General features: G+C 38.0%; 1 protein-coding gene across 2 annotated transcripts in view; it reads right to left on the minus strand.

The window, feature by feature from the left end:
- Positions 1-27,046, minus strand: part of LOC122699862 (protein FAM170A-like) — a 309,029-nt gene that overhangs the window by 15,063 nt on the left and 266,920 nt on the right. Inside the window, exons 5-8 of one of the 2 annotated variants that reach the window (XM_043912283.1) lie at positions 24,258-24,398; positions 18,005-18,157; positions 15,937-16,967; positions 14,231-14,332 (exon numbers count right to left, since the gene is read on the minus strand). In XM_043912283.1, the coding sequence (XP_043768218.1) occupies positions 16,234-16,967; positions 18,005-18,157; positions 24,258-24,398 (1,028 nt within the window). In that variant the 3' untranslated portion in view covers positions 14,231-14,332; positions 15,937-16,233. Of the gene's footprint in view, positions 1-14,230; positions 14,333-15,921; positions 16,968-18,004; positions 18,158-24,257; positions 24,399-27,046 lie in introns of both variants that reach the window. The other variant, XM_043912284.1, reaches the window with a different exon arrangement.

Genomic DNA, 27,046 nt, shown 5'->3' on the forward strand with positions numbered 1-27,046 from the left:
ACCCATTTATGATTAAAACTCTTCAAAAAATGGGCATAGAAGGAAGCTACCTCAACATAGTAAAGGCCATATATGATAAACCTACAGTTCAGTTCAGTTCAGTCACTCAGTCATGTCCTACTCTTTCCGACCCCATGAATCACAGCACGCCAGGCCTCCCTGTCCATCACCAAATCCCAGAGTTTACTCAAACTCATGTCCATTGAGTCGGTGATGCCATCTAACCATCTCATCCTCTGTCATCCCTTTCTCCTCCTGCCCTCAATCTTTCCCAGCATCAGGGTATATTCAAAAGAGTCAGCTCTTCACATCAGGTGGCCAAGGTACTGGAGTTTCAGCTTCAGCATCAGTCCTTCCAATGAACACCCAGTACTCATCTCCTTTAGGATGAACTGGTTGGATCTCCTTGCAGTCCAAGGGACTCTCGAGTCTTCTCCAACATCACAGTTCAAAAGCATCAATTCTTCTGGGCTCAACTTTCTAAGCCTACAGCAAAGATTACTCTCAATGGTGAAAAACTGAAAGCATTCCCCCAAAGATCAGGAACAAGACAATGGTGTCCACTTTTGTGACTATTATTCAACATAGCTACAGTATTCAGAGAAGAAAAAAATAAAAATAATCGATTGGAAAAGAAGAAGTAAAGCTCTCACTGTTTGCATATGACATGATACTGTACATAGAAAACCATAAAGATAGTATCAGAAAATTACTAGAGCTAATCAGTGAATTTAGCAAGGTTGCAGGATACAAAATCAATACACAGAAATCACTTGCATTTTTATATACTAACAATGAAAAATCAGAAAGAGAAATCAAGGGATCAGCCCTATTCACCATTGCAACAAAATGAGTTAAATATCTAGGAATAAACTTATCTAAGGAGACAAAGAACTGTACATAGAAAATTATAAGACACTGATGAAAGAAATCAAAGATGACATAAACAGACAGAGAGATATTCCATTTTCCTGGGTAGGAAGAATCAATATTGTGAAAATGAAATACTACCAAATGCAATGTACAGATTCAATGTGATCCCTATCAAATTACCAAAGACATTTCTCACAGAACTAGAACAAAAAATTTCACAATTCATATGGAAACACAATAGCCCCCAAATAGTCAAAGCAGTCTTGAGAAAGAAGAATGGAGCTGGAGGAATTAACCTTCCTGACTTTGGATCATACCTCGAAGCTACAGTCATCAAGACAGTATGGTATGGCACAAAAACATAAATATAGACCAAAGGAACAAGATAGAAAGCCCAGAAATAAACCCATGCACCTATGGGTACCTTATTTTTGACAGAGGCAAGAATATACAATGGGGCGAAAACAGCCTCTTCGATAAACGGTGCTGGGAAAACTGGACAGCTACATGTAAAAGAATGAATTAGAACACTTCCTAACACCATATACAAAGATAAATTCAAAATGGATTAAAGACCTAAATGCAAGACCAGAAACTTTAAAACTCTTAGAGGAAAACATAGGCAGAACACTTGATGACATAAATCAAAGCAAGATCTTCTATGACCCACCTCCTGGAGTAATGGAAATAAAAACAAAAGTAAGCAAGTGGGACCTGATTAAACCTAGAAGCTTTTGCACAGCAAAGTAAACTATAAGCAAAGTGAAAAGACAACACTCAGAATGGGAGAAAACAATAGCAAATGAAAAAACTGACAGAGGATTAATTTCCAAAATATACAAGCAGCTCATACAATTCAATACAAGAAAAACAAACAACCCAAACAAAAAGTGGGGAAGAGACCTAAACACACACTTCTCCACAGAAGACATACAGATGGCTAGCAAACACATGAAAAGATGCTCAACATCTCATTATTAGAGAAATGTAAATCAAAACTTCAATGAGATATCACCTCATACCAGTCAGAATGGCCATCATCAAAATGTCTACAAATAATAAATTCTGGAGGGGGTGTAGAGAAAAGGGAATGCTCGTGCACTGTTGGTGGGGATGTAAATTGATACAGCCACTATGGAAGACAGTACGGAGATTTTTTAAAAAACTAGGAATAAGACCACCATATGTCCCCACAATCTCAATCCTAGGCATATACCCTGAGGAAAGCAGGGTTGAAAAAGACACATGTATCCCATTGCTCATTGCAGCACTACTTACAATAGCTAGAACATGGAAGCAACCTAGATGTCCATCCACAGATAAATGGATAAAGAAGTTGTGATACATATACACACAATGGAATATTACTCAGCCATAAAATGGAAAGCATTTGAGTCAGTTCTGATGAGGCAGATGAACCTAGAACCTATTATACAAAGTGAAGTGAGTCAGAAAAAGAAAGATAAATATCATATTCTAATGCACATATATGGAATCTAGAAAAATGGAACTGAAGAATTTATTTACAAGGCAGCAGTGGAGAAACAGACATAGAGAATAGACTTTTGAACATGGGGAGAGGGGAGGAGGGGGTGAGATGTATGGAAGGAGTAACATGCAAACTTACTTTACCATGTGTAAAATAGACAGCCAATGGGAATTTGCTGTGTGGCTCAGGAAACTCAAACAGGGGCCCTGTATTAACCCAGAGGGCTGGGATGGGGAGGAGATGAGAGGGAGTTTCAAAAGGGAGGGGATATATGTATACCTATGGCTGATTTATGTTGAAGTTTGACAGAAAACAACCAAATTCTGCAAAGCAATTATCCTTCAATTAAAATAATTGAAGTGAAAATAATAAGAAATTAAAATTCAAAAATATAAAAGACCAAAATATTAGCAGTTTCATGGAGTCACATTCATGTGTAAATACCCAGAAAATGATGGAAACTTGGGGTGGAGTGACAAATCATGGTTACATTTTTTACTGATTTGATAAAAATCTATACATGTGCAAATATAAGAAATTTAATATACTCCATTTACAAGAAAGAAAAAGGGAACTTTGTGAAGACATACCATAAACAAATTGCTTAATGACAGTACTAAATAGAAAAATCATAACTAGTGAAAAAATGTGACATTAAGTACAGAGGAATAAGAATGAGGATAACTGCATTTTTCTTGTAGGCAACAATACGAGGTAGAAGAGGGATGAGCAGTTATCTCAAAAGCACTGAGACAGAAAAACCTGTCAATCCAGAAGCCTTGGTCAGGAAGATGATGATATCTAGGATGAATGACTTGATGTAAATCACTCTTCCAATGAAGAGTAACTAGAAACACTTGAAACAATGATAGGCTCATAAGTGATCAAAAAGGCCAACCTCAGAAGCCATGATAAGCCAGAATTTAGCCCAAGAAGACTTTGAGAGAATCTACCTCAAATAATAGAATTAAGAACTAACACTTCCACTGGGAAGACTCAATTTAGGGAAATTATTGAAATGGTCAAAAATGAAGTTTATACCCGAGTTACTTTCACTTCAGGAGGTTAAACGTTTTCATAAAAAGGCGACAGGCAAATATTGAATTGCAAGAAAATCTTTCTTTTATATATACAGACTCTTAAAAATTGAGACCAAGGCTGAGAAAAAAAATCAAAATATATGGACCATTCACTAAACAAAGAATGCAAAAGCCCTTAAGTGGAAAAATATATATCCATTCTCACTAAGACTAAGAAAAACTAAAACAACAGATGCATTATTTCTCACCTATATGATTGGCAAAAATACTAAATTCAATAATATATTCTATCGGTGAGACTGGAGAACATAAATTATTCCAGATTATGGCTGGTGGGGATACATAACAGTTCAAACTCGAAACAGTGTAATTTGGTATATTAAGTAAAATTAAAGATACACTTACGTGTTTGACCTTCTAGGGTTATAATCCAAAAGTACACATTCACAAAGAATAGAGAATATAGGCACAATGCTTTTATAAAAGCATTATTTATAATATGAATAGATAACTGAATCAATATGGTACTTGGCCTAAACACTTCTCTCAACTAAAGTCATCCAAAATCACTCATATGGCCTATTGAATGGGTCACAGAAGTAAAGGAGATCAAAAAGGCCTGCAAATTCCTGCTTCTAAATCCCAACCCCCAGCCCTTTCTACTCCTACATAAAAGGACTCATGATCATACTAGTGATTTCTTCCATACACTTTTGGATGATTCAGTTAAACCCTTCTATTCTTAGAAATGTATGAGAGAAGCAAATACTGATACCTGACCTTTCTTTTTCTTTCTGATATTCCTCTTCCAATATTTCACCAACTGGAAAGCAACATCTTCCTACCTCTTCTAATGTGTAAAGAATATTGCTTCCATTCTTTTTTTCTTCCTAGGATGATATTCTCTCCTGTTCTAGATGGAATGGCTGCAGATTCTGGGTGGGGATGAGGTACAGATGGATACTGACATATATTGGGTCAATATTTTCCAAGTTCTACTTGCATTGAACTTAGTTTGCGAAACAGAGAACTGCCTATATCTTGTGTAAGATTGGCAGGGCCAGAAGAATAGAGAAAACAGACAGGCTAGGGCATACTGTTTGCTTTTCCTGTTTGGATCCCACAATGTGTAATCAATTTTTTGATTACTAAGGTAATTTCCTATGACTTGTGACTATTATAAAAGTTACCATGGTAACTTTCAACTTACAGAGCTGTCATCTAAAAATGTAATTTCCTATAAATGTGGAGAAGGTAAGGACTTCTGGTTTCTAAAATTCTTCTCTATTATTTGTGACTTAGAAATGAAGAGGATATCAGAAATGGTATTTTTGAATTGTTCATTCAATAGTAAGCAGATGCACTTTAATGATCACAATTGTTATTATATTAAAAACACATATAATAAAGTGAGATTGGTACATTGTTCTGTTAAAAATAGATTGACTGAAAACCATATGCTCTTGTACTTGGTGCTGAGATACATTTAAAAAATTTCAGATAGAGCTTAATAATGATAGCCTGGTAAAGCTAAAACTGCTTTTTAGAGTAAACTCTGTGATCAATGGTAAATGCTCAGTGCTTTTCTTGTGGCTGTGGATGAAATGCAGCATTTTCTGTGTGCTTAGTAGCTCAGTTGTGCCTGACTTTTTGCAACCCCATGGAATGGAGCTCACCAGACTTCTTTGCCCATGGGATTCTCCAGGAAAGAATACTAGAGTGGATTGCCATGCCCTCCTCTAGGGGATCTTCCCAATCCAGGGATCAAACCCAGGCCTTCTGCATGGCAGGCAGATTCTTTACCATCTGAGCTACCAGGGAAGCCCAAGAATACTGGAGTGGGTAGTTTATCCTTTCTCCAGGGAATCTTCCCAACCCAGGAATCAAATTGAGGTCTCCTGCATTACAGGCGGATTTCTTTACCAGCGGAGCTAACAGGGAAGCACCCATATTCTAGAAGTGCCTTCTGAATGTATTTTATTATACTCATATCATCACCAAAACATATGTATCTTTAAAACTCTACTACTGAGAGTAACTTAGTCACTAAAAGGAAATTAAACTCCTGGTTCATAGGCTTTTAATTGAGTCAACTTGTCCTAAAAACAAAATTTCAATCTTATTAGGTGTTTACTTTTTAGTTGAATTGGTGACATTGCAAGATATTTTAACAAAGGCTTGTTTTGTTTGGTCATGAAGGCCATTATTAATGTACCTGAGAGTGTGTATGATTAATGTAAGTTCTTTATGTGTAAAAGATAAACCTATTTTTAAAAGCACATATGTGACAATCTCAAATACTATCCACAATATAGTTTTCTTCAAATGCTAGACAAAAATTCCACTGAAGGATCCTTGTGTGTGTGCATGCTAAGCTGGTTCAGTCATGGCTGACTCTTTGCAACCCCATGGATTGATTGTAGCCTTCCAGGCTCCTCTGTCCATGGAATTCTCCAGGCAAGAACACTGGAGTGGATTGCCATTTCCTTCTCTAGGTATTACCCTTAAATGGGTTCTAAATGTAATCTGAAAAACGTATAATAAAAAAAAAAAAAATCTCTACTATGCTTTTAGCCTTCGAAAGAAGCCAAAAAAATAAATAAATAAAAGGAAAATGGGGCTTGAAAATAAGTTCATCCTATGGTTCTCAAATATGAGGACTATCAATACCTGCCTCAAGATAACTGCAGGAGTATCTTAAAGAATTTAGAGGTATTGGGATTACCTAGGTAGCTAACTACTTACCTATATTCAGAACAAACACAAATCTGTCCATTTTTTCTACTTGAAATCACACAAAAGAAACACAAATAGACTGACCATGCCAGGATGGAACCATTTTATATACTTTATATCCTCAAGTCTCAGTAGTAGTATGACAGTAATGATATGAATATGCTTTCTTGCAAACAAGAACATGCTAACACAGAACGATGCAGTAGTTATGGGCACTGACCCGCCACCAAGTCAAAAATCCAGGAATTATTTATAGTCCACATTCCAGTACATTTGGTTCCTCCATCTCTACAGTTCTATATCCAGATATTCAACCAACTACAGGTCCTGTAGTATTTTAGCAAATACTATGGAACTACATTCCCACATAAGTAGACTCATGCAGTTTAAGGGCATGATATTCAAGCACATACTGTTTCTAAATTTCTGCTTATTAATAATTATAAGATACATCACACTTTCAAAATCTTTTTAATTATGCAAAGCATCTTAAACTTGAGGATATAAAGTTTGATTTCATTTATTGGTATCACATGAAATGCTGATTAGTTTTTGGTTTTTTTCTTTTTTAGATAGACAAGTTTTTTAGAGAAATTTTATGTTCACAATAAAACTCAGAGAAAGGTACAGAGATTTCACATATATCCCCTCCCCAACACATGTATACAGAGCCTCCCCCATTAGCAACATTCCCCAGCAGAGGGGTACATTCCTCACAATGGATAAACCTACACTGACATGTCATTATTACTCAAAGTTCATAGTGTACCTTACCTCTTGATGTTGTACATTTTATGGGTTTTATATCCATCATTATAGTATCCTAAAAAGTATTTTCACTGCCTTGAAAATTCTCTGTGCTGAGTATTCATTCCTCTCTCCTCTATCTCACTCCCAGCAATCACTATTTTTAATGTCTCCAAAGTTTTGCCATTTCCTGAAAGTCATAGAGGTGGAATCACATAGTATGTAGCCTTTTTAGATTGCTTCCTTTCACTTAGCAATATGAAGTTCCTCCATGTCTTTTCATGGTTCATTAATTCATTTCTTTTTAGCATTGATAAGTTCTTTGGATTTTCAATTAAAATTTTTAAATGACAAACTATTTTAAGTCACTCTATCTATAATGGAGAACATTTTAAAAAATTACCATGAATGAGAAAGTTACACAATATAAAAATAGCATGAATTTAAAACAAAGGCACACCACTGTAATATGAGATTCAATTTTCAACATGTTTAAAACTAAAGAGCTGTCCTTATCACACTAAACATAATTTTCCATATTTAAGTTGGTATGTTAGCATGTAAAAGAACTAGAATCTTATAGCAAAAGTATTAAACCATTATAGTTATAAAAGTTGTATTATTTTTTAAAAATTTTATTTCATAGTACACTTAGTTATACTGGGATTGAGGAAGAAAATGGAAAGCATACGATTTTGAATCTCAGCAGCATATAAACATGTCCTTCTATAGGCAAGTAAAAAAATCAAGTCAATATATGCCACAGATATTAGAATTATTAGCTATCATATGGAAAATAAGAATAAGAAACAAATGCCAAAAATGAAATTGGTAGCATGTCAGAATTTTTACTCTCTTCAAACATTTAACAAAATCCACTGGGGAGCTCTTTAATATATATCACTTTGCAAAATACATGTTATGCTCCATTCCCTGAAGTAACCTACCTGTTATTGGAGAGATAAGGTATATATATTTTTTTTAAATTAACAGACTGTCAAAACTTATTATTTCCATATGATTCAGCTTCAAACAAGCTGTACTAAAAACTGGAAATGAATGAAAAAAATATTTTGAGTATCCATTGTGTGCCAAGCCCCTATTTGCAAGGTGGAGCCAAAACAGCCAAACAAAGGCACTGAAAACTGAACTGACATTGAAACAAACCATCATTGCAGAAAATGATACAGAATTTGCACTCTGAAATTCAGCTGATTGCCTGTAAAAACATAAAATAAATATTTTCCATATGATTTTAACAGAAGCCAGAATCATTCTTTGGATTAAAAATATGTCAAATACAATTTAAATTACCAAAAAAGAACTGTTTCTCAAGGAAGCAGATAACCCACAGATGCCAATCTTATGATGACACAGATGTTCAAATTTTCAAAAAGACCTTAATGGAGCTATTATAACTGATCTATGAGGTGAAGATAAACACTAAATGAGTGGGATGATGTGTGTGTTAGTCGCTCAGTTGTGTCCGACCATCTGAAACCCTATAGAGAGTACCCCACCAGGCTCCTCTGTCCAGGGGATCCTCCAGGCAAGAATAATGGAGTAGGTGGCCATTTCTTCACTTCCTGCCATAAGAGTGGTGTCATCTGCATATCTGAGGTTATTGATATTTCTCCTGGCAATCTTATTCCAGCTGTGCTTCAGCCAACCTGGCCTTTTGCATGATGTACTCTGCATATAAGTTAAATAAGCAGGGTGACAATATACAGCCTTGACGATTCCTTTCCCAATGTGGAACCAGTCTTTTGTTCCATGTTCGGTTCTGTTGCTTCCTGACGTTCATACAGATTTCACAGGAGGCAGGTCGGATGGTCTGTATTCCCATCTCTTTAAGAATTATCCACAGTTTGTTATGATCCACACAGTCAAAGGCTTTTGGTGTAGTCAATAAAGCAAGTGTAGGTGTCTTTTATACTTTTTAATTCTCTTGTTTCTTCTATGATCCAACAGGTGTTGGTAATTTGATCTCTGGTTCCTCTGCCTTTTATAAACCCAGCTTAAACATCTGGAAGTTCTGGGTTCATGTATTGTTGAAGCCTGGCTTGGAGAATTTTGAGCATTACTTTGCTAGCCTGTAAGACAAATACAGTTGTGCAGTAGTTTGAGCAGTCTTTGTCATTACCTTTCTTTGAGATTGGAATGAAAACTGACCTTTTCCAGTCCTGTGGCCACTGCTGAGTTTTCCAAATTTGAAATAACTCAACTGGAATTCCATCACCTCCACTAGCTTTGTTTGTAGTAATGCTTCCTAAGGCCCACTTGACTTCACATTCCAGGGTGTCTCATTCTGGGTGAGTGATCAAACCATGGTGATTATCTGGGTCATGAAGATCTTCTTTGTACAGTTCTTCTGTGTATTCTTGCCACCTCTTCTTAATATCTTCTGCTTCTGTTAGGTCCCTACCATTTCTGTCCTTTATTGAGCCCATCTTTTCATGAAATGTTCCCTTGGTATCTCTAATTTTCTTGAAGAGATCTCTAGTCTTTCCCATTCTATTGTTTTCCTCTATTACTTTGCACTGATCCTTGAGGAAGGCTTTCTTATCTCTCCTAGCTATTCTTTGGAACTCTGCATTCAAATGGGTATATCTTTCCTTTTCTCCTTTGCTTTTTGCTTCTCTTCTTTTCTCAGCTATTTGTAAGGCCTCCTCAGACAGCCGCTTTGCTTTTTTGCATTTCCTTTGCTTGGGGGTGGTCTTGATCCCTGTCTCCTGTACAATGTCATAAAACTCCATCCATAGTTCATCAGGCACTCTATCAGATCTAGTCCCTTAAATCCATTTCTCATTTCCACTGTATAAATGTAAGGGATTTGATTTAGGTCATATTTGAATGGTCTAGTGGTTTTTTCTACTTTCTTCAACTGAAGCTGAATTTGGCAATAAGGAATTCATGATCTGGGCCACAATCAGCTCCCAGTCTTGTTTTTGCTGACTGTATAGAGCTTCTCCATCTTTGGCTGCAAAGAATATAATCAATCTGATTTCAGTGTTGACCATCTGGTGATGTCTATGTGTAGAGTCTTCTCTTGTGTTGTTGGAAGAGGTTGTTTCCTATGACCAGTGCATTCTCTCGGCAAAACTCTATTAGCCTTTTCCCTGCTTCATTCTATACTCCAAGGCCAAATTTGCCTGTTACTCCAGGTGTTTCTTGACATCCTACTTCTGCATTCCAGCCACCTATAATGAAAAGGACATCTTTTTGGGGTCTAAAACGTCTTGTAGGTCTTCATAGATACATTCAACTTCAGCTTCTTCAGTGTTACTGGTTGGGGCATAGCCTTGGATTACCGTGATATTGAATGGTTTGCCTTGGAAACAGAGATCATTCTGTCATTTTTGAGATCACATCCAAGTACTGCATTTTGGACTCTTTCATGATGGCTACTCCATTTCTTCTAAGTGATTCTTGCCCACAGTAGTAGATATAATCGTCATTGGAGTTAAATTTACCCATTCTAGTCCATTTTAGTTTGCTGATTCCTAAAATGTCAATGTTCACTCTTTCCATCTCCTGTTTGACATCTTCCAGTTTGCCTTGATTCATGGACCTAACATTCCAGGTTCCTATGTAATATTGCTCTTTACAATATCAGAGCAATATCTTGTTTTTATCACCAGTCACATTCATAACTGGGTGCTATTTTTGTTTTGGCTCAGTCTCTTCATTCTTTCTGGAGTTATTTCTCCAATTGAAGATGCTAGTTCTTAACAAAATGATCTGTACATTCAGTGTAAACCCTGTTAAAACCCCAGCAAGATTTTTAAAATACATATGGGCAAGCTTATCTTCAAATTTATGTGGAAACACAAATGAATTAGAATGGCTTAAACAATACTGAAAAAGAAGCATCAAGCCGGAGAAATCGCACCACCTATTTTTACAACATAGTCAATATCTACAACAATCAATACAGCATACAATATCAGAGGAATAAAGAGTAAATCAATGCAACAGAATGAGGAGACCACACACAGACCCAAACAAGTGAGACAAGCTTCTTTTGAAATGGTAATTCAAAAGCAACTCAGTAGAGGAAGAATAACATTTTTATAAAATTGTGCAGGAACAACTTGACAACAGTAACCAAAAATCCATTTGAGCCTTACACCTTGTATAAAAATTAAACAGAACCACAGATAAAACTAAATGTAAAGCTCTAAAACCTTTAGAAGAAAATAGAAGAAAATCTTTGAGACCCAGAGTTAAGTGCCAAATTCCTAGACATGACACACAAGGCACCATCCATAAAAGAAAACAGCTGATATATTTGGTTTCATTAATATTTAAAACCATTTAATCTACCCAAGACCCTGTTAAGAGAATAAAAAGACACCACCAACTGGGAGAAAATATTTGCAGATTACATATCCAACAACTAATTCATATCCAAAACATACAAATAACTCTCTGGATAAAAAGAAAATAATTTAATTTTTAAATGGGCAGAAAACTTACAAAGGTAATCCAAAAAAGACACGCAAATGACATCTACATGAAAAGATGTTCAGCATCACAAATTGCTAGGGTAATGAATATTTAAACAGCCACAAGAGTCTACTGCATACCTACTAAAGGCTCTTAAAAATACTTATACTATCAAATATTGGTGAGGATGCAGGGAAACTACACTTCTCATACATTAGTGGGAATATAAAAATGGTTCAACCACTATGGAAATTAGCCTGCAGTAGTTTTACCATAACATTTACCATCTAACAAAACAATAATGCTCTCAGGCATTTATACTAGAAAGAGGAAAACATGTTCACATAAAACCTGCACACTAATGTCATAGAAGCTTTATTTCCAATCGCAATAACTTGCAATAACCCAAATGCCTTTAAACGTGTAACACATTTAACTGTTCCACATCATACAATGGAATACTCCTCAGCAATAAAAGTAATAGACTACAATATATGCAACAATTTGGCTCAATATTAGGGGAATCAGGTTTAGGTGAAAATGCCAATCTCAAAAGTTTACATACTATATGATTCATTTTGTATAAAATTCTTGGAATAAAAAAAAAAAAAAGAGTGCACAGCTACTTCCAGAAGTTAGGGAAACAGGGTGTATGTGACTGTCAAGGGAAGAATGAAAGAACTGCTTTGTGGGACAGAACATTCATGTACCATGACTTCAGTGATGGACATACAAAAATCAACACGTGTAAAATATAGTATTATACACAAAAACATGCAAAATGTGAGTACTTTAAAAAACAGTGAAATCTGAGTAAGGTCTGTTCTGTAGTCTGATTTATCATATTGTTCTCATCGGTGCCCTTGTTGGATAATGTACTAGAATTATGTTGGGAAATTATGCATGATGCGTACATGGAACCCCTCTGGACTGTGGACTGTTTTTGAAACTTCTTGTGAGTTTATAATTTTTTCAAAATCCAAAAGATTTTTTAAAAAAGCTTAGCTCAGCTAGTATCAAACAACATAAATTAAAAAAAAAAGAATCCTACTATACACATCATAATCAAACTGCAGATGCTCATAGGTAAAGAAAGTAAATTTCAAAAGTGAGTGATAAATTATTTTGCTATTTATTTCAGAGGCTATGTTGGGTTCATTTACCCATTTACCCATGTCTTCTTACTCTCACAATCATAATTTTAGGTATTATGATCTCTGTTTTCAAGATGGGAGAGCAGACTCAGAAAGTACTCAAAGCTGCTAACTAGCAATAAGGGATTTACCAGGCCTAATGTGCTGAAGTCCATTTTGTCCAAATAAGTAATTTTGTTTATATGCCCATACATTTTCAATGCACCTTCTTAATTAATCAAGGACATAATATACATACTGAGTATAATTGTATCCCTTATTGTTTCCATATAAAATCAGAGGAATGTAATATGTTACTCCTTTCTGGACTGTATCATTTCGATTATTAAAATGGAAGAAATTATCATGTTGAAGCTAATTTGTATCAATAAAGGTACATTAGGTAACAAACAGCAGTAAATATCTCAGGCTACCTAAGGCAAACCAAGAATTTATTGAATGGTTAGTGGGGATGCTTGATAAATAAAAAAACAGGTTAAAAAAAAAAGAAGAACAGAAGCTTTCCAGTAGTAGAGGCTCATGGGCCTTAATGTGAGCTGCAAAGGAAAACCCACCACTAACCACCACAGACTCTTTCTTATATTTTGATTTTCCAAGTTATTAGTGCAGATTGATCCAACATAGACTAATGTTTACCATGAGCTCAATCAGGGAAGCCAATCAGTGAAGTAATGACTTCATTTGGCTAGAATGACTTGCCCTCATATTTGTTCTGAAGGCAGAGCCTCTTATCAAGGGAAGAAAGAAAGTCTTCAGCAGATCAAAGCAAAAGCAACTTAACCCATCTCTTGTTTTCTATGAACTTATACACACACAGGTAAACATACAGTTGTTATACATATTATTTGTTTATGCAAACTCAAGCTTTAATAATTTCAGTAGGGTAAAAGCTACAAATAATGAAGAACATCATTTGAAAGTCGAACTAATAATATTTTAATTTCCCCTTTCCTATATAGTTTTGTGAATTTTCCATAATATTTTTAAAATTTTTATTTTTTGTTTCTGCCCTTATGATTGAAGATGCTGGAGTGACAAAGAAAGATTAAAATTAATTTTTGAAAGTACAAATATTATCCACGTAAATCACATACAAATAATTGAACATGCAAATTACATTTTCCAGAAATTGGTAGCTTTTACAGCTCTAAAGTTATTGAGCTTAAAACTGAATTATGACCTGTATATACACATATTGACTGTCTCAGATGATTTTTACACGTTCCATCATTTCTACTATAAGAAGTGTTTGTGCACCTACACCTACACAAGTCCAGAGAAGCCAAGGGGTGTGTTTTAATTGCCTTGGGCTTTATCCAGTAACTTTTCCTCTCTCAATAGTAAGAATGTCTGTCTTTCAGCCAAGTAACTGTACAAGTGAGTATGTAAAAGGGAGATATGAGGAAAAAGTTTATGTTCATTTAAAGAAAAAAATATGGAAAAATAACTTCGAGATAAATGCATGGGCATGAGTACACGGGAGAAGGGGTATTAGAGTCTGTACTAAATTCAGCAGTGTCCACACTTGTTTGCATCATGTATGTGTTCATGGATTTATATGTGGGGGAAGGTAATCAAATTGGAGTTAAGGACAATTATCTGGGCTAGAGAACAAGGCGATCAGCCAGGTGTTCAAGTCCTGTTCTATGTGAACATTTTCTCCAGAGTTTGGCATCATATTTACCAGGACAACTGAAAGGAGCCACAGAGAATCAGGTACATGTGCCTCCGGCCAACCCTACCTTGATGCTGTGGTGTTCACAGGGACTGCTGGGCTCTCATGAGATCATGGGAATGTGCTGGACATCATCGTTTGAAATCTTCAGGCCACCAGGTTTGTGTCACTGTATGAAAAATGAATCAGAGAAGGGAATCCACTCAGTGAAGAAAGCAGCTTTTCATACTTTAGTGACAAGCGTTTATTGTCACTATTGTGACAATATTGTTGTCACATATTAAATTAAAATATTGTCTCAACATTTCCTGCATGATATAGAAAATTCAGGAAAATTGATAGGTTCCATTCTAATTGTGACTTTTGGAGGACGGGAGAAGAGTCCTTCATTCATTCCATTAACTAAAAAGACACACTCTCATTTACTGTAGTATGAACCTGGCTTTGCAGCTTTGTCTGTATTCCATTCCTCTGCTGTTCAATTAGAATAACATGACTGATGCTGTAACAAAGAATAAGATGTAAGAATGATGACTCTTCATACAAAGATATGGAGGTCCTCCAAGAAGCAATGCATTAAATTAAAAGTTTTCAAAAATGGTTCATGGCATAAGTGTCAGTGATATCTGACAGTTTTGAAGAGACAGCCAGAACTACTTGCTCATAGCATACAAGAAGGGAAACTCTTTTCAGAAAAAATAAAAAATTAAAAAGGATTTGATTAGTTGTTTATTTCAAGTAATTACACCTCAGTAGTTTCCTCCCAGGTATGAAATCACTAGACAGATACTGAGATCTCACACTCAGAGAAAGGACAGAACCCTGATGGGCCTGCACACCAACCCTTCCTCAAGATAGAAGGCCTGTCTCTGTCCTACCCTGTGATCTGGGAGGCAGGCCAGGGCATAAACCTAGAGGGGGTGGGACACTGGTGACCTCTGGTTTATCTAGGAATGGTTGGCCAGGCCTTCTCTGCCCTGCTGAACTGCTGGCCATTCACTCACTCAGTCATGTCTGACTCTTTGTGATCCCATGGCCTGCAGCACAACAGGCTTCGTTGTCCTTCACTGTCTCCTGGAGTTTGCTCAAATTTATGTACATTGAGTCAGTGATGCCATCCAACCGTCTCATCCTCTGTAGCCCCCTACTCCTCTTGCCCTCAATCATCCCCAGCATCAGGGTCTTTTCCAGTGAGTAGCAGAATTGCTAGTCGGGTATTTTTTCCTATCCCTTCCAAGGGAGTGGACAGGAGACATTCTCATTAATTTGTCATCAACCAAATATTCCACAAGCAAAGACAGCAAGGAGATCAAACCAGTCAATCCTAAAGGAAATCAGCCCCGAATATTCAAAGGATGCTGAAGCTGAAGCTCCAATACTTGGTCACCTGATGTAAACAGCTGACCTATTGGAAAAGAAATTGATACTGAGAAAGATTGAGGGCAGAAGGAGATGGGGGTGACAGAGTGTGAGATGGTTGGATGGCATCATTGATTCAATGGACATGACTTTAGTGTCCCGGACTATCCGGGAGATACTGAAGGACATGGAAGCCTGGCATGCCGCAGTTCATGGGGTCGTAAAGAGTCATATACGACTGAGTAATTAAACAACAAAAAAATATTCCACTTCCAAGAATACATTATTCTGAAGGAAATTATTCATTACAGTGATTATGGGACCTGGGGAGGCATCGCTGGTAGATGCCACCTTTTCTCAGAATCCTGCATCCTAAATATTCTTGACATGATCTCTTACCCCTCCAGTTCTCACCCCTTCTGTGATCTAGTCCATAGCAGTTTCACTTTCGTCCCTTTCTCACTTGTAGTGGTGGTGAAGATATACTGCTGTTCATTTGTCTTTAGTCTGCATAAGGACATCTTGCTCTTCTGTATGGTGATATCTGCCTTCCTCTCCCCTCTCCTCAAGAGAGCAGTGGATAATATTAGAATAGGTTCTCTGCTCTTTGGGTGGTATGCTAACAAAGATGCATAAACAAAGGTAGGTACTGTGGCTACTTGGAGATGAAGCCTCCTCAGTAGAGGTTGGCCTCCTTCATTTCCTCTCTTTTTAGGCCTGAGAATCAGTGTCATTGCATGAGTATGTCTCCATGCCAAAATGTTTTTCCTGGTGGCAATCAGATGTTGCCGTCTTGATATTCTTCCTTCTCCTGTTCCTCCCTCTTCTGCTCCGCTTTCTCTTTAGCCTAGCCAAGGCAACATGGAAAGTATAGCAGTTAAAGCCCTCACTGGACGCATGTTCCACGTGCTTCTGAAGGACCTCTAAGCTGGGGAAGATCCGGTAGCAGCTCACGCACTGGAAGCCACTGTCCGGGGCTGCCAGACTTTCAGGTGTCTTGCCCTTGGAACATTCCTCCAAAGCTTGAGGTTCTGCTGGACTTTCAGCCCTCTCCCTTTCATCTTTGACTTGGATATCCAAACTGGATTCGTTGTCAGTCAGGAGCTCCTTTGTAGTCACTTGAGAGGAGGTGAATGTTGTATGGATTTCTTCAGGACAGGTAATTTCTTCCATCTGTATCTTCTTTTCGGGGGGTTCCAGTTCTTCCTCTGAATCCTGTAAGGCAGCCACATCCTTTTCGATTTGAACCTGCATGTAGTAAATTTCCATGACTCTCTTCTTTTTTTTAGGTACTGATGACATAAATGACTTATTACTATTAACCAAATTAACTGGAGGAGAGACTTGTGGGAAAGCGGAAGAAGTCTCTCCTTGTTCCAAATCCAGGACTGGAGGCATCTCAGGGGATTCAAGACAAGAAACATCTTGACATGACTGTTGGATTCCTAGGAAAGAAAATTTCAAGCATTAGAAAACTGGGATCAAGTATGTGAAGTCTATAGAAGTTGAGATGGCTGTGAAAACACTTCTATATGGGCATGTGGAGTGAAAGTACATATATATGTGATATTTCAGAATTCTGTGTGTGACATGTTATATCTGGACTTCATGTATGCTATAAGCATCTGGGAATGAGGGTAAGATGTATGTATGTTCTGGGGCATACATGGCATGTCTAATGGTGAAAGGGGATGGTGAATAGCTATCTGTGTGTGGTATGTGGTGTTTCAGTATACATAAACAAGAGTGGTACATGTTCTTATTGTGAGATAATAAGACTTTGAGGAACTGTGTGTGACTTCTCAGAATGTGTCTTTCTATGAAGGATTGAAGGTTTTGTAGGTGAAGTGGTGATTAGATTAGAAAGACTATGTATGAAAGTGTATTCCCTTCAGAGCATATGAATTTTCTTGTTTGACCTAGCATATAGTGAGTTAAAAGAGGTCATATGTGTAAAGATACGTGAATTATTTTGGGGATCAGTGTGTAAAGATGAATCTGAAAATGATTGGGGGAAAGAATGAGGTATAAATGTATAGCTATGTAATGCTATTAGAGAGTGGGAAAGACAGATGGAGGAATGAAGTTGTGTGTATCTGAGAGTAGAAGAGAAAGGAAGGAGAAACAGGGCCATACTTGGTACGAAGGACTCTGTGCACGCTGTATGAGTGAGTATGAGGATATGAGTTTGTGCGGATCTAAGGGGAAGGTTCTGATTAAGTTCCCATGTGCGTATCAGCACTGCCCCCTACCTCACTCATGGCTATCTCAGAGTTCACATGCTGAAAATCAGTGCTGAGAAACTCTGTCTTATTCCTGAAGGCACACTCCTTATTTTTCCCTTGGCAGAGACTTCAATTCTAGTCCCTCTGCCCTGACTTTTCTTGTTTTCAAAGAGAAAGTAAAGTAAGTAGGGATGAGGCTAAGCAATTCAACTGCACCCCCTTTCCAAGCTCAGAGTCCACCTCTGCATCTTCCTTACCATCCTCATCAGAAGAGCCAAGCTCGCATTCGGAGGAGGCACAAGAGAAATATCCTGTAGAGGCAGAGGAAGTTTCTCCTATTATATTACTAGAGGCTGGGACCATCACAAATGACTCGGGCTGAGAACCATCCTCCTCAGACGACCAGGAATCTAGGGGGTTGAATTAAAAAAACAAAAAAAAAAAATGAGAAGTGACATTTTCTGGGATCTGTGTCCATTCCAAAAAGGACGCAATGAATGGATATTATATGTCAAACATTTCTACCACATATGAGTCTTACTTTCATAGATATTGGGGTGACTATCCCGTGTGAAACTCCACTTACTCCAAAATGTAAATAAACAATGATCAAAATGGTGTGTGTGGTCAGGGATGTCAGGGATGTTGCGTATCTTGTATATGATATTTCTAGAGATGTATACAGAACATCAAAAACTTAGGCCCATGCCTGAAATACAGTATATAGTCATGAAATTTTGGATATTATTAACTCAATTGTCCTCATCAGAAATTATTCCATAGGGGATACAGGATACAAGATTTTCATTATTCTGCATATATGCCTAACTCTATATTTACATTGAAATCTATATTGATGTACATATACAGAGAGATATAAACACACACACATATCTATGGAAAGAGAGACAGATACATAGATATAGATATTGTAAACTAAAGAATGTCTCTCTCCATCTAACCCTAGAAGGATTAGGCCATTAGCCACTGCAGTTGCTGACCTTTATCATACCCTAAAAGGAGTTCACAGTGGAGATCAGAAAAGAGGCACTCTGTGTCCTCAGACAGTTATTTTAATGACAAAATTTTACAAACCCAGTGTCTTGCATCTTCTCACACCTAGAAAAGCACTAATATCATTCATAGAGATATGTGCTCCTCATGACTAGTAGCAACCTTCTTGTGACAGGAAGAAACTTTTTACCAAGGTGTGTTTGACATGTATGTACCCTCTTCATCAAAAGCATATATATAATGACCATCCTCCACCTCTTTGGAGCAGTCCCTCAGCATTATCTGTCTCCTGATCTATAGTTCTCAGGAAGGCCCCAGGAAAACAATTCATATGTTGTGAGTTGCTGTGCTTTTTTCTTTCTGTCAGCAATGTCATTTTTTTTTTTCTGAGTTCCCTAGGAATTGGCCATGGTGTTGGAGATGTTCAAATAAAGACTTCATAGACTTTCCCTCGACTCCTGAAAATGCATTTCTACATTTCTCTTCAGTTTGTAACCTTTCCATTCATATCCTTTAAGAGTCTCTTTCAAAGAAGACAGGGGACACCTCCGTGGTACATTTCTTCCCACTGATCAGAAACAGAGACCTTAAGCACCCACTGAGAAAATGGGTTAACAATGGCCATGACTGGCTTCCCTGCTGGCTCAGCTGGTAAAGAATCTGCCTACAATGTGGGAGATCTGGGCTGGATCCCTGGGTTGGGAAGATTCCCCTGAAGAAGGGAAAGGTTATCTACTCCAGTATTCTGGCCTGGGAATTCCATCAACTGTACAGTCCATAGGGTCGCAAAGAGTCAGACATGACTGAGCGACTTTCACTTTTCATGGCCATGGTTGAGCAAAGGAGCTCAGTTCCAATTCTAGACCATCATGCTGACCCACTGCCCTGTCTGATTCCTTCTCAGCACCTCCTCTTTTCCACACCTATACCACTATGAATAAGTTTGTCTACAGAAGAGGCACAGGAGATGTCCTCTCAGTCTGAATCCTCTGCTGTCTGGCTGTGGCCATGGGTCAAACTCCAGAGAGCACAGTTTCTTCTGAGCCCATGATATTATTTCCCTTCAACAAAAACTGAAGAAATACAGTGTACAATAACACACATGGCACTTTTCGTCATGAAATTTATGGTCTGGTTTTTGTCCAAAGTTCCAAAATCCAGGTATACAAATATATATGCTGGAATCATGTGGCTGATTGCCTATGAGTGGCCCGTATTATTTTTTTCACTTTATGAGAGGCTCCATTTCTTGCATGTTGTCAGGTACATGTTGTTATTCCTACTCTATTTACCAGAAGAATAAATTCAGTGTAAGTACATAGGTAAAGCACATCAGATTGTCAGCTATGGATTGTCATATAAAAATCTATTGCTTCCTGAAAGAGTTAGAATTCACAGAAAAGAATCTACTGACATCTATTCCTAGTCCCCAGCTCCACCTTTCACTTATTTGTTCTTGTGGAACCTTACTCAGAGACCTGAGTTGCCAGAACTTTGCGGGAACTGCTGGGTTCTAAGGTTGAGTAGGAGACTGCAGCAGGATATCCAGGGTTGACTCCAGACTTTTAACTCCCAACGTTGGCCACAGCTCCCTTCTCCGGAACTAACTTGGTCATCAACCAACAGGTCATCACGTGGTCTAGTCAGTGATGTTACCTTTCTGAGTGATCTCTGCCAACAGGGCTCTGACTCAGCTTTACATCTATACTCACCATAATCATAGGCTATCTTGAAACCTCATCAATTCACAGATGAGTTCTAGGTTCTTGGAATGTCCCCAAATAAATTTTGTATTTCTTGAATCACCTCTATCTATCAATGATCTAAACATATCAAAAACATCCCCAGTCACTGTTCTTACTTCCTCTTAATCTAAGTCTTCAATGGAAAGGACTATACCTTTAAATACACAAGCTTCAGCAAATAGGTAAACTCTTATTCCTGATAAAATAACAAACACATTAAATCACTCCCTCTGTTTTAAAGTTTTAATTAATATTACACCAACATTTTTAATTCTCAAATATATCTACTTTGTCTCTTAGGTCACTGAGGATGTCTGGTGGGTCATGTTAGTGTGGGAATGGGAAAATGTGGTGTGTATGCTATAATTTTTAGAATTGCCTTGTATGTCGTATTTACTGAGCACAGTTTGATATGTATGTCTGTCAAGCTCTTTCAATAATTTTACATAGTGAATGTGGGGATGAGATGGTCATTGTATGTGAAAGTAGTATGAATATGATGTGTTGGGTCACACTGCAACAGACAGACTGTAGCCACGAAATTAAAAGACACTTGATCCTTGGAAGAAAAGCTATGACAAACCTAGAAAGCAGAGACATTACTTTGCTGACAAAGGTCCATATAGTCAAAGCTATAGTTTTTTTGGATGGATGTGAGAGTTGAACCATAAAGAAAGCTGAGCACTGAAGAATTAATGCTTTTGAACTGCAATGTTGGAGAGGACTCTTGAAGAGTCCCCTGGACTGCAAGGAGGTCAAACCAACCAATCCTAAAGGAAATAAACCCTGAATATTCATTGGAGGGACTGATGCTAAGACTGAAGCTCTAATACTTTGCCCACCTGATGCAAAGACTCGACTTATTGGACAAGACCCTGATTCTGGGAAAGCCTGAAGGCAGGAGGAGAAGGGAACGACAGAGGATGAGATGGTTGGATGGCATTACTGACTTAATGGACATGAGTTTGAGCAAACTCTGGGAGATGGTAAAGGACAGGGAACTCTGGCGTGCTGCAGTCCATGGGGTCACAGAGAGTCAGATACAACTGAGTGACTGAACAACAAAGGCAGTACGTCTCTCCTGTATCATGAGTGAGCTATGTGTCATGTACTATTAAAGATCAAGTAGTTATCTACCTGTTTGATTTATATGAGAGAGTGTGTAGGTATGAGTAATTTTGTGAATCCTGCCGAGACCATGAGAGTGTTACACACTGACCATATGAAGGATACATGTGAGGGAGATCATGTGAGCCCCTAGGTTGTGGAATTATGTGAAGGAACTAAGGAATTGGGAACAGACAGGACTTTTAGAAGGTATCATATGATGCTTTGAATATTTAATACTTTATTTTTCATTGTTTTTGACTTTAAAAAGTCTTAATTTCACCCTTTTTTGTAGAAGAGTGACTGTTTCTTAAACAAACTACTTTACATTGTTGACATTAGGTTTGTATTTCTATCATCTGAATTACTATGAGAAGCTTAAAGTCTGACAATATCATCATTCTTCTGTAATTATTCTGTGTTCCTCTCTAGTTTTGTTAAGGTCTTTGCTATTAGGATTCTGAATTTGTGGTACAGTGTACCAAGGTGCAGATTTTTCTTTTTCCTATTCTGTAATGAGTTTTCTAATAATGTTTGATTCCCAAGGATTTAGGTCTTTCATCAGTTCTGAGAAGTGCTGAGCCATCATCCCTTTGATTATCTGTCTTATTTTCCTTGTTTTACTCAGAAAATTTTATTCAGAAACCTCAATATATCATATTTTCACATTTTACCCTCTTTTGTCTTAATCCTTCCTTTATAACTCCATCTATTTCTCTGACTTATATGTAGGTAATCCTTCAGCTCTATCATCCTGTTCATCAGTTTTCTTTTTATCTATGTTTAATTTGCTGTTTAACTCATATACATATTTTATAAGATTTAGAACAACACTTTTTAATTTCTACAACTACTATTTGGCTATTTTTAATGTTTTTTTCTTGACTGGGTTTTGTATTTTTACAATTTTAATAATTTTGAACATTCTTAGTTACTATTCTTACAAGATTGTTCAATTAAATTATCTTTATGGTTAAAACTTTCTGTTCATATTAGAATCTATCTTAGAGTTATATTTTATAGTTTTACAGTGTGAACTCATTTTCAGCAAGTCATTATCTATAGGACTATTCAAAGTGGTAGACTGGCAATCCAACTCTTACATTTTCTGCTGTCAGATATTCAGTTCAGTTCAGTTGCTCAGCCGTGTCCGACTCTTTGAGACCCCATGAAACGCAGCACGCCAGGCCTCCCTCTCCATCACCAACTCCCAGAGTCCACCCAAACCCATGCCCATAGCGTTGGTGATGCCATCCAACCATCTCATCCTCTGTCGTCCCCTTCTCCTCCTGCCTTCAGTCTTTCCTAGCATCAGGGTCTTTTTCAATGAGTCAACTCTTCACATGAGGTGGCCAAAGTATTGGAGTTTCAGCTTCAGCATCAGTCCTTCCAATGAATACCCCAGGACTGATCTCCTTGAGGATGGACTGGTTGGATCTCCTTGCAGTCCAAGGGACTCTTAAGAGTCTTCTCCAACACCACAGTTCAAAAGCATCAATTCTTCTGCACTCAGCTTTCTTTATAGTCAACTCTCACATCCATACATGACCACCGGAAAAACCATAGCCTTGACTAGATGGCCTTTGTTGGCAAAGTAATGTCTCTGCTTTTTAATACGTGATCTAGCTTAGTCATAACTTTCCTTCCAAGGAGTAAGCGTCTTTTAATTTCATGGCTGCAGTCACCATCTGCAGTGATTTTGGAGCCCAGAAAAATAAAACCAGCCACTGTTTCCACTGATTCCCCATCTATTTGCCCTGAAGTGATGGGACTGGATGCCATGATCTTAGTTTTCTGAATATTGAGCTTTAAGCCAACTTTTTCACTCTCCTCTTTCACTTTCATCAAAAGGCTCTTTAGTTCTTCTTCACTTTCTGCCATAAGGGTGGTGTCATCTTCATAGGTTATTGATATTTCTCCCAGCAATCTTGATTCCAGCTTGTGCTTCATCTAGCCCAGCGTTTCTCATGATGTACTCTGCATAGAATGTAAATAAGCAGTGTGATAATATAAAGCCTTGATGTACTCCTTTTCCTATTTGGAACCAGTCTATTGTTCCATGTCCAGTTCTAACTGTCGCTTCCTGACCTGGATACAGGTTTCTCAAGAGGCAAGTCAGGTGGTCTGGTATGCCCATCTCTTTCAGAATTTTCCACAGTTTATTGTGATCCAGACAGTCAAAGTCTTTGGCATAGTCAATAAAACAGGAATAGATGTTTTTTTGGAACTCTCTTGCTTTTTCGATGATCCAGCAGATGTTGGCAATTTGATCTCTGGTTCCTCTGCCTTACTGGAGTATATTAGCAACAATTTTGTATTATATTAATTATTCACTCTGAGGTTTAACTAATTATATAACAATTGTGGACATTGTGCCTTCATAAATGACATTTTTCCCCTAAAGATATGCACAGGGTTCCTCACCTACCTCCCAAAAAAGTGAAAAGTATTTTTGATGAGTTCCTATGATGAACAGAGAGACCTAGACTCCCAAATTAGAGAGAAAGAAAAGACTATGACTGGACCTCAAGTACATCTTTCCCCCAGGGGCTATGTAGAAATGTTGAGCTGCATTTCTATAGATATGCTCAAACACCCATTGCTCTGATCTGCATAGACTCTAACATTCTTCCTTTATCCTTACCAGCAAAGAAGGAAGCACAGAAAGGGGACTCCCAGGAGACGTATTCTATTTCAGAGGCCATCTCTCTTCCCTCAGGGTTCGGGACATTGGACTCCAAAGAGCACCCTGATGGTAGATCACATTCATGTGATTTTGAGGTTTCTAGAATATGGAATAAAAGTCATAAGAATATTAGTTCAATTCTGTTCTTATACATTCTTCTCCCTAATCTACTTTCCCCACCAACTCCATGGAGATACTTATTTGTACTGAATCTTTAACATGGGTGGAGAATTGCCACATTTCAGTAATCTGTGCTTCCATCTGGCTCCAGACAGCAAAGCACCACATACTTATTTACCTCGGTTAAGATTTTTGGTATCATTTATCTCCCTCTACATTTACCTATGGATTCTATCTCATAGAGATGTACAACCTAAAATGAAACAGTAGGCGAGTTTTTAAAAGTTAACTACACTCAATTATTTTGTCACTGTTTCAACATTAACCAACCTCAGTGCCCATTGGTTAACGTGTGTGTATGCTAAGTCACCTTAGGCATGTCAAACTCTTTTGACCCCATGGAGTATAGCCCCTAGGCTCCTATGTCCATGGGATTCTCCAGACAAGAATACTGAAGTGGGTTGCCATGAGCTCCTCCAGGGGATATTCCAGATTCAGGGATGGAACTTGTATGTCTTCATCTCCTGCACTGGCAGGCAGATTCTTTACCACTAGTACCGCCTGAGAAGCCATGTGGCTTCAGTTCAGCTCAGTGGCTCAGTTGCGTCTGACTCTCTGTGACCCCATGGACTGCAGCACACCAGGCCTCCCTGTCCATCACCAACTCCCAGAGTTTATTCAAATTCATGTTCATTGAGTCAGTGATGCCATCCAACCATCTCATCCTCTGTCATGCCCTTCTCCTCCTGCCCTCAATCTTTCCCAGCATCAAGGTCTTTTGAAACGAAGTCAGCTCTTCGCATCAGGTGGCCAAAAAAATTGAAGTTTCAGCTTCAACATCAGTCCTTCCAGTGAATATTCAGGACTAATTTCCTTTAGGATGGACTGGTTTGATCTCCTTGCAGTCCAAGGTACTCTCAGGAGTCTTCTCCAACACCACAGTTCAAAAGTATCAATTCTGTGGCGCTCAGCTTTCTTTATAGTCAACTCTCACATCCATACCTGACAACTGGAAAAACCAAAGCCTTGACTAGACAGAACTTGTTGGTAAAGTAATGCCTCTGGCTTTTGAATATGCTGTCTAGCTTGGTCATAACTTTTCTTGTAAGGAGCAAGCATCTTTTAATTTCATGGCTGCAGTCACCATCTGCAGTGATTTTGGAGCCCAAAAGAAGAAAGTCTGGCACTGCTTCCATTGTTTTCCCATCTATTTGTCATGAAGTGATTGGACCAGATGCCGTGATCTTAGCTTTCTGAATGGTGAGTTGTAAGACAACTTTTTCACTCTCTTCTTTCACTTTCATCAGGAGCCTCTTTAGTTCTTCACTTTCTGCCATAAGGGTGTTGTCATCTGCATATCTGAGGTTATTGATATTTCTCCCAGCACTCTTGATTCCAGCTTGTGCTTCCTTCAGCCCAGCGTTTCTCACGATGTACTCTGCATGCAAGTTAAATAAGCAGGGTGACAATATACAGCCTTGACGTACTCCTTTTCCTATTGGAACCAGTCTGTTGTTCCATCTCCAGGCTTAACTGTTGCTTTCTGACCTGCATACAGATTTCTTAAGAGGCAGGTCAGGTGGTCTGGTATTCCCATAACTTTCAGAATTTTCCACAGTTTATTGTGAGCTACAGAGTCAAAGGCTTTGGCATAGTCAATAAAGCAGAAATAGATGTTTTTCCAGAACTCTCTTGCTATCTCTATGATCCAATGGATGTTGGCAATTTGATCTCTGGTTCCTCTGCCTTTTCTAAAACCAGCTTGAACATCCGGAAGTTCACAGTTCATGTACTGTTGAAGCTTGACTTGGAGAAATTTGAGCACTACTTTACTAGTGTGTGAGATGAGTGCAATAGTGTGGTAGTTTGAGCATTCTTTGGCATTGCCTTTGTTTGGGACTAAAATGAAAACTGACCTTTTCTAGTCCTGTGTCCACTGCTGAGTTCCCAAATTTGCTGGCATACTGACTGCAGCACTTTCACAGCATCACCTTTTAGGATTTGAAATAGCTCAACTGGAATTCCATCACCTCCACTAGCATTGTCCGTAGTGACGCTTCCTAAGGTCCACTTGACTTCACATTTTAGGATGTCTGGCTCTAGGTGAGTGATCACACCATTGTGATTATCTGGGCCGTGAAGGTCTTTTTTGTACAGTTCTGTGTATTCTTGCCACCTCTTCTAAATCTTCTGCTCCTGTTAGGTCTATACCATTTCTGTCTTTTGTTGAGCCCATCTTTTCATGAAATGTTCCCTTGGTATCTCTAATTTTCTTGAAGAGATCTCTAGTCTTTCCCATTCTATTGTGTTCCTCTATTTCTTTGCATTGATCTCTGAGGAAGGCTTTCTTATCTCTCCTTGCTATTCTTTGGAACTCTGCATTCAAATGGGAATATCTTTACTTTTCTCTTTTGCTTTTCACTTTTCTTTTCTCAGCTATTTGTAAGTCCTCCTCAGAAAGCCATTTTGCCTTTGTGCATTGCTTTTTCTTGGGGATGGTCTTGATCCCTGTTTCCTGTACAATGTCATGAACATCTATCCATAGTTCTTCAGGTACTCTAGCAGATCTAGTCCCTTAAATCTATTTCTCACTTCCACTGTATAATCATAAGGGATTTGATTTGTGT

The sequence above is a fragment of the Cervus elaphus genome, chromosome 9 (genome assembly GCF_910594005.1).
Source record: "Cervus elaphus chromosome 9, mCerEla1.1, whole genome shotgun sequence".
Classification (NCBI taxonomy): domain Eukaryota; kingdom Metazoa; phylum Chordata; class Mammalia; order Artiodactyla; family Cervidae; genus Cervus; species Cervus elaphus.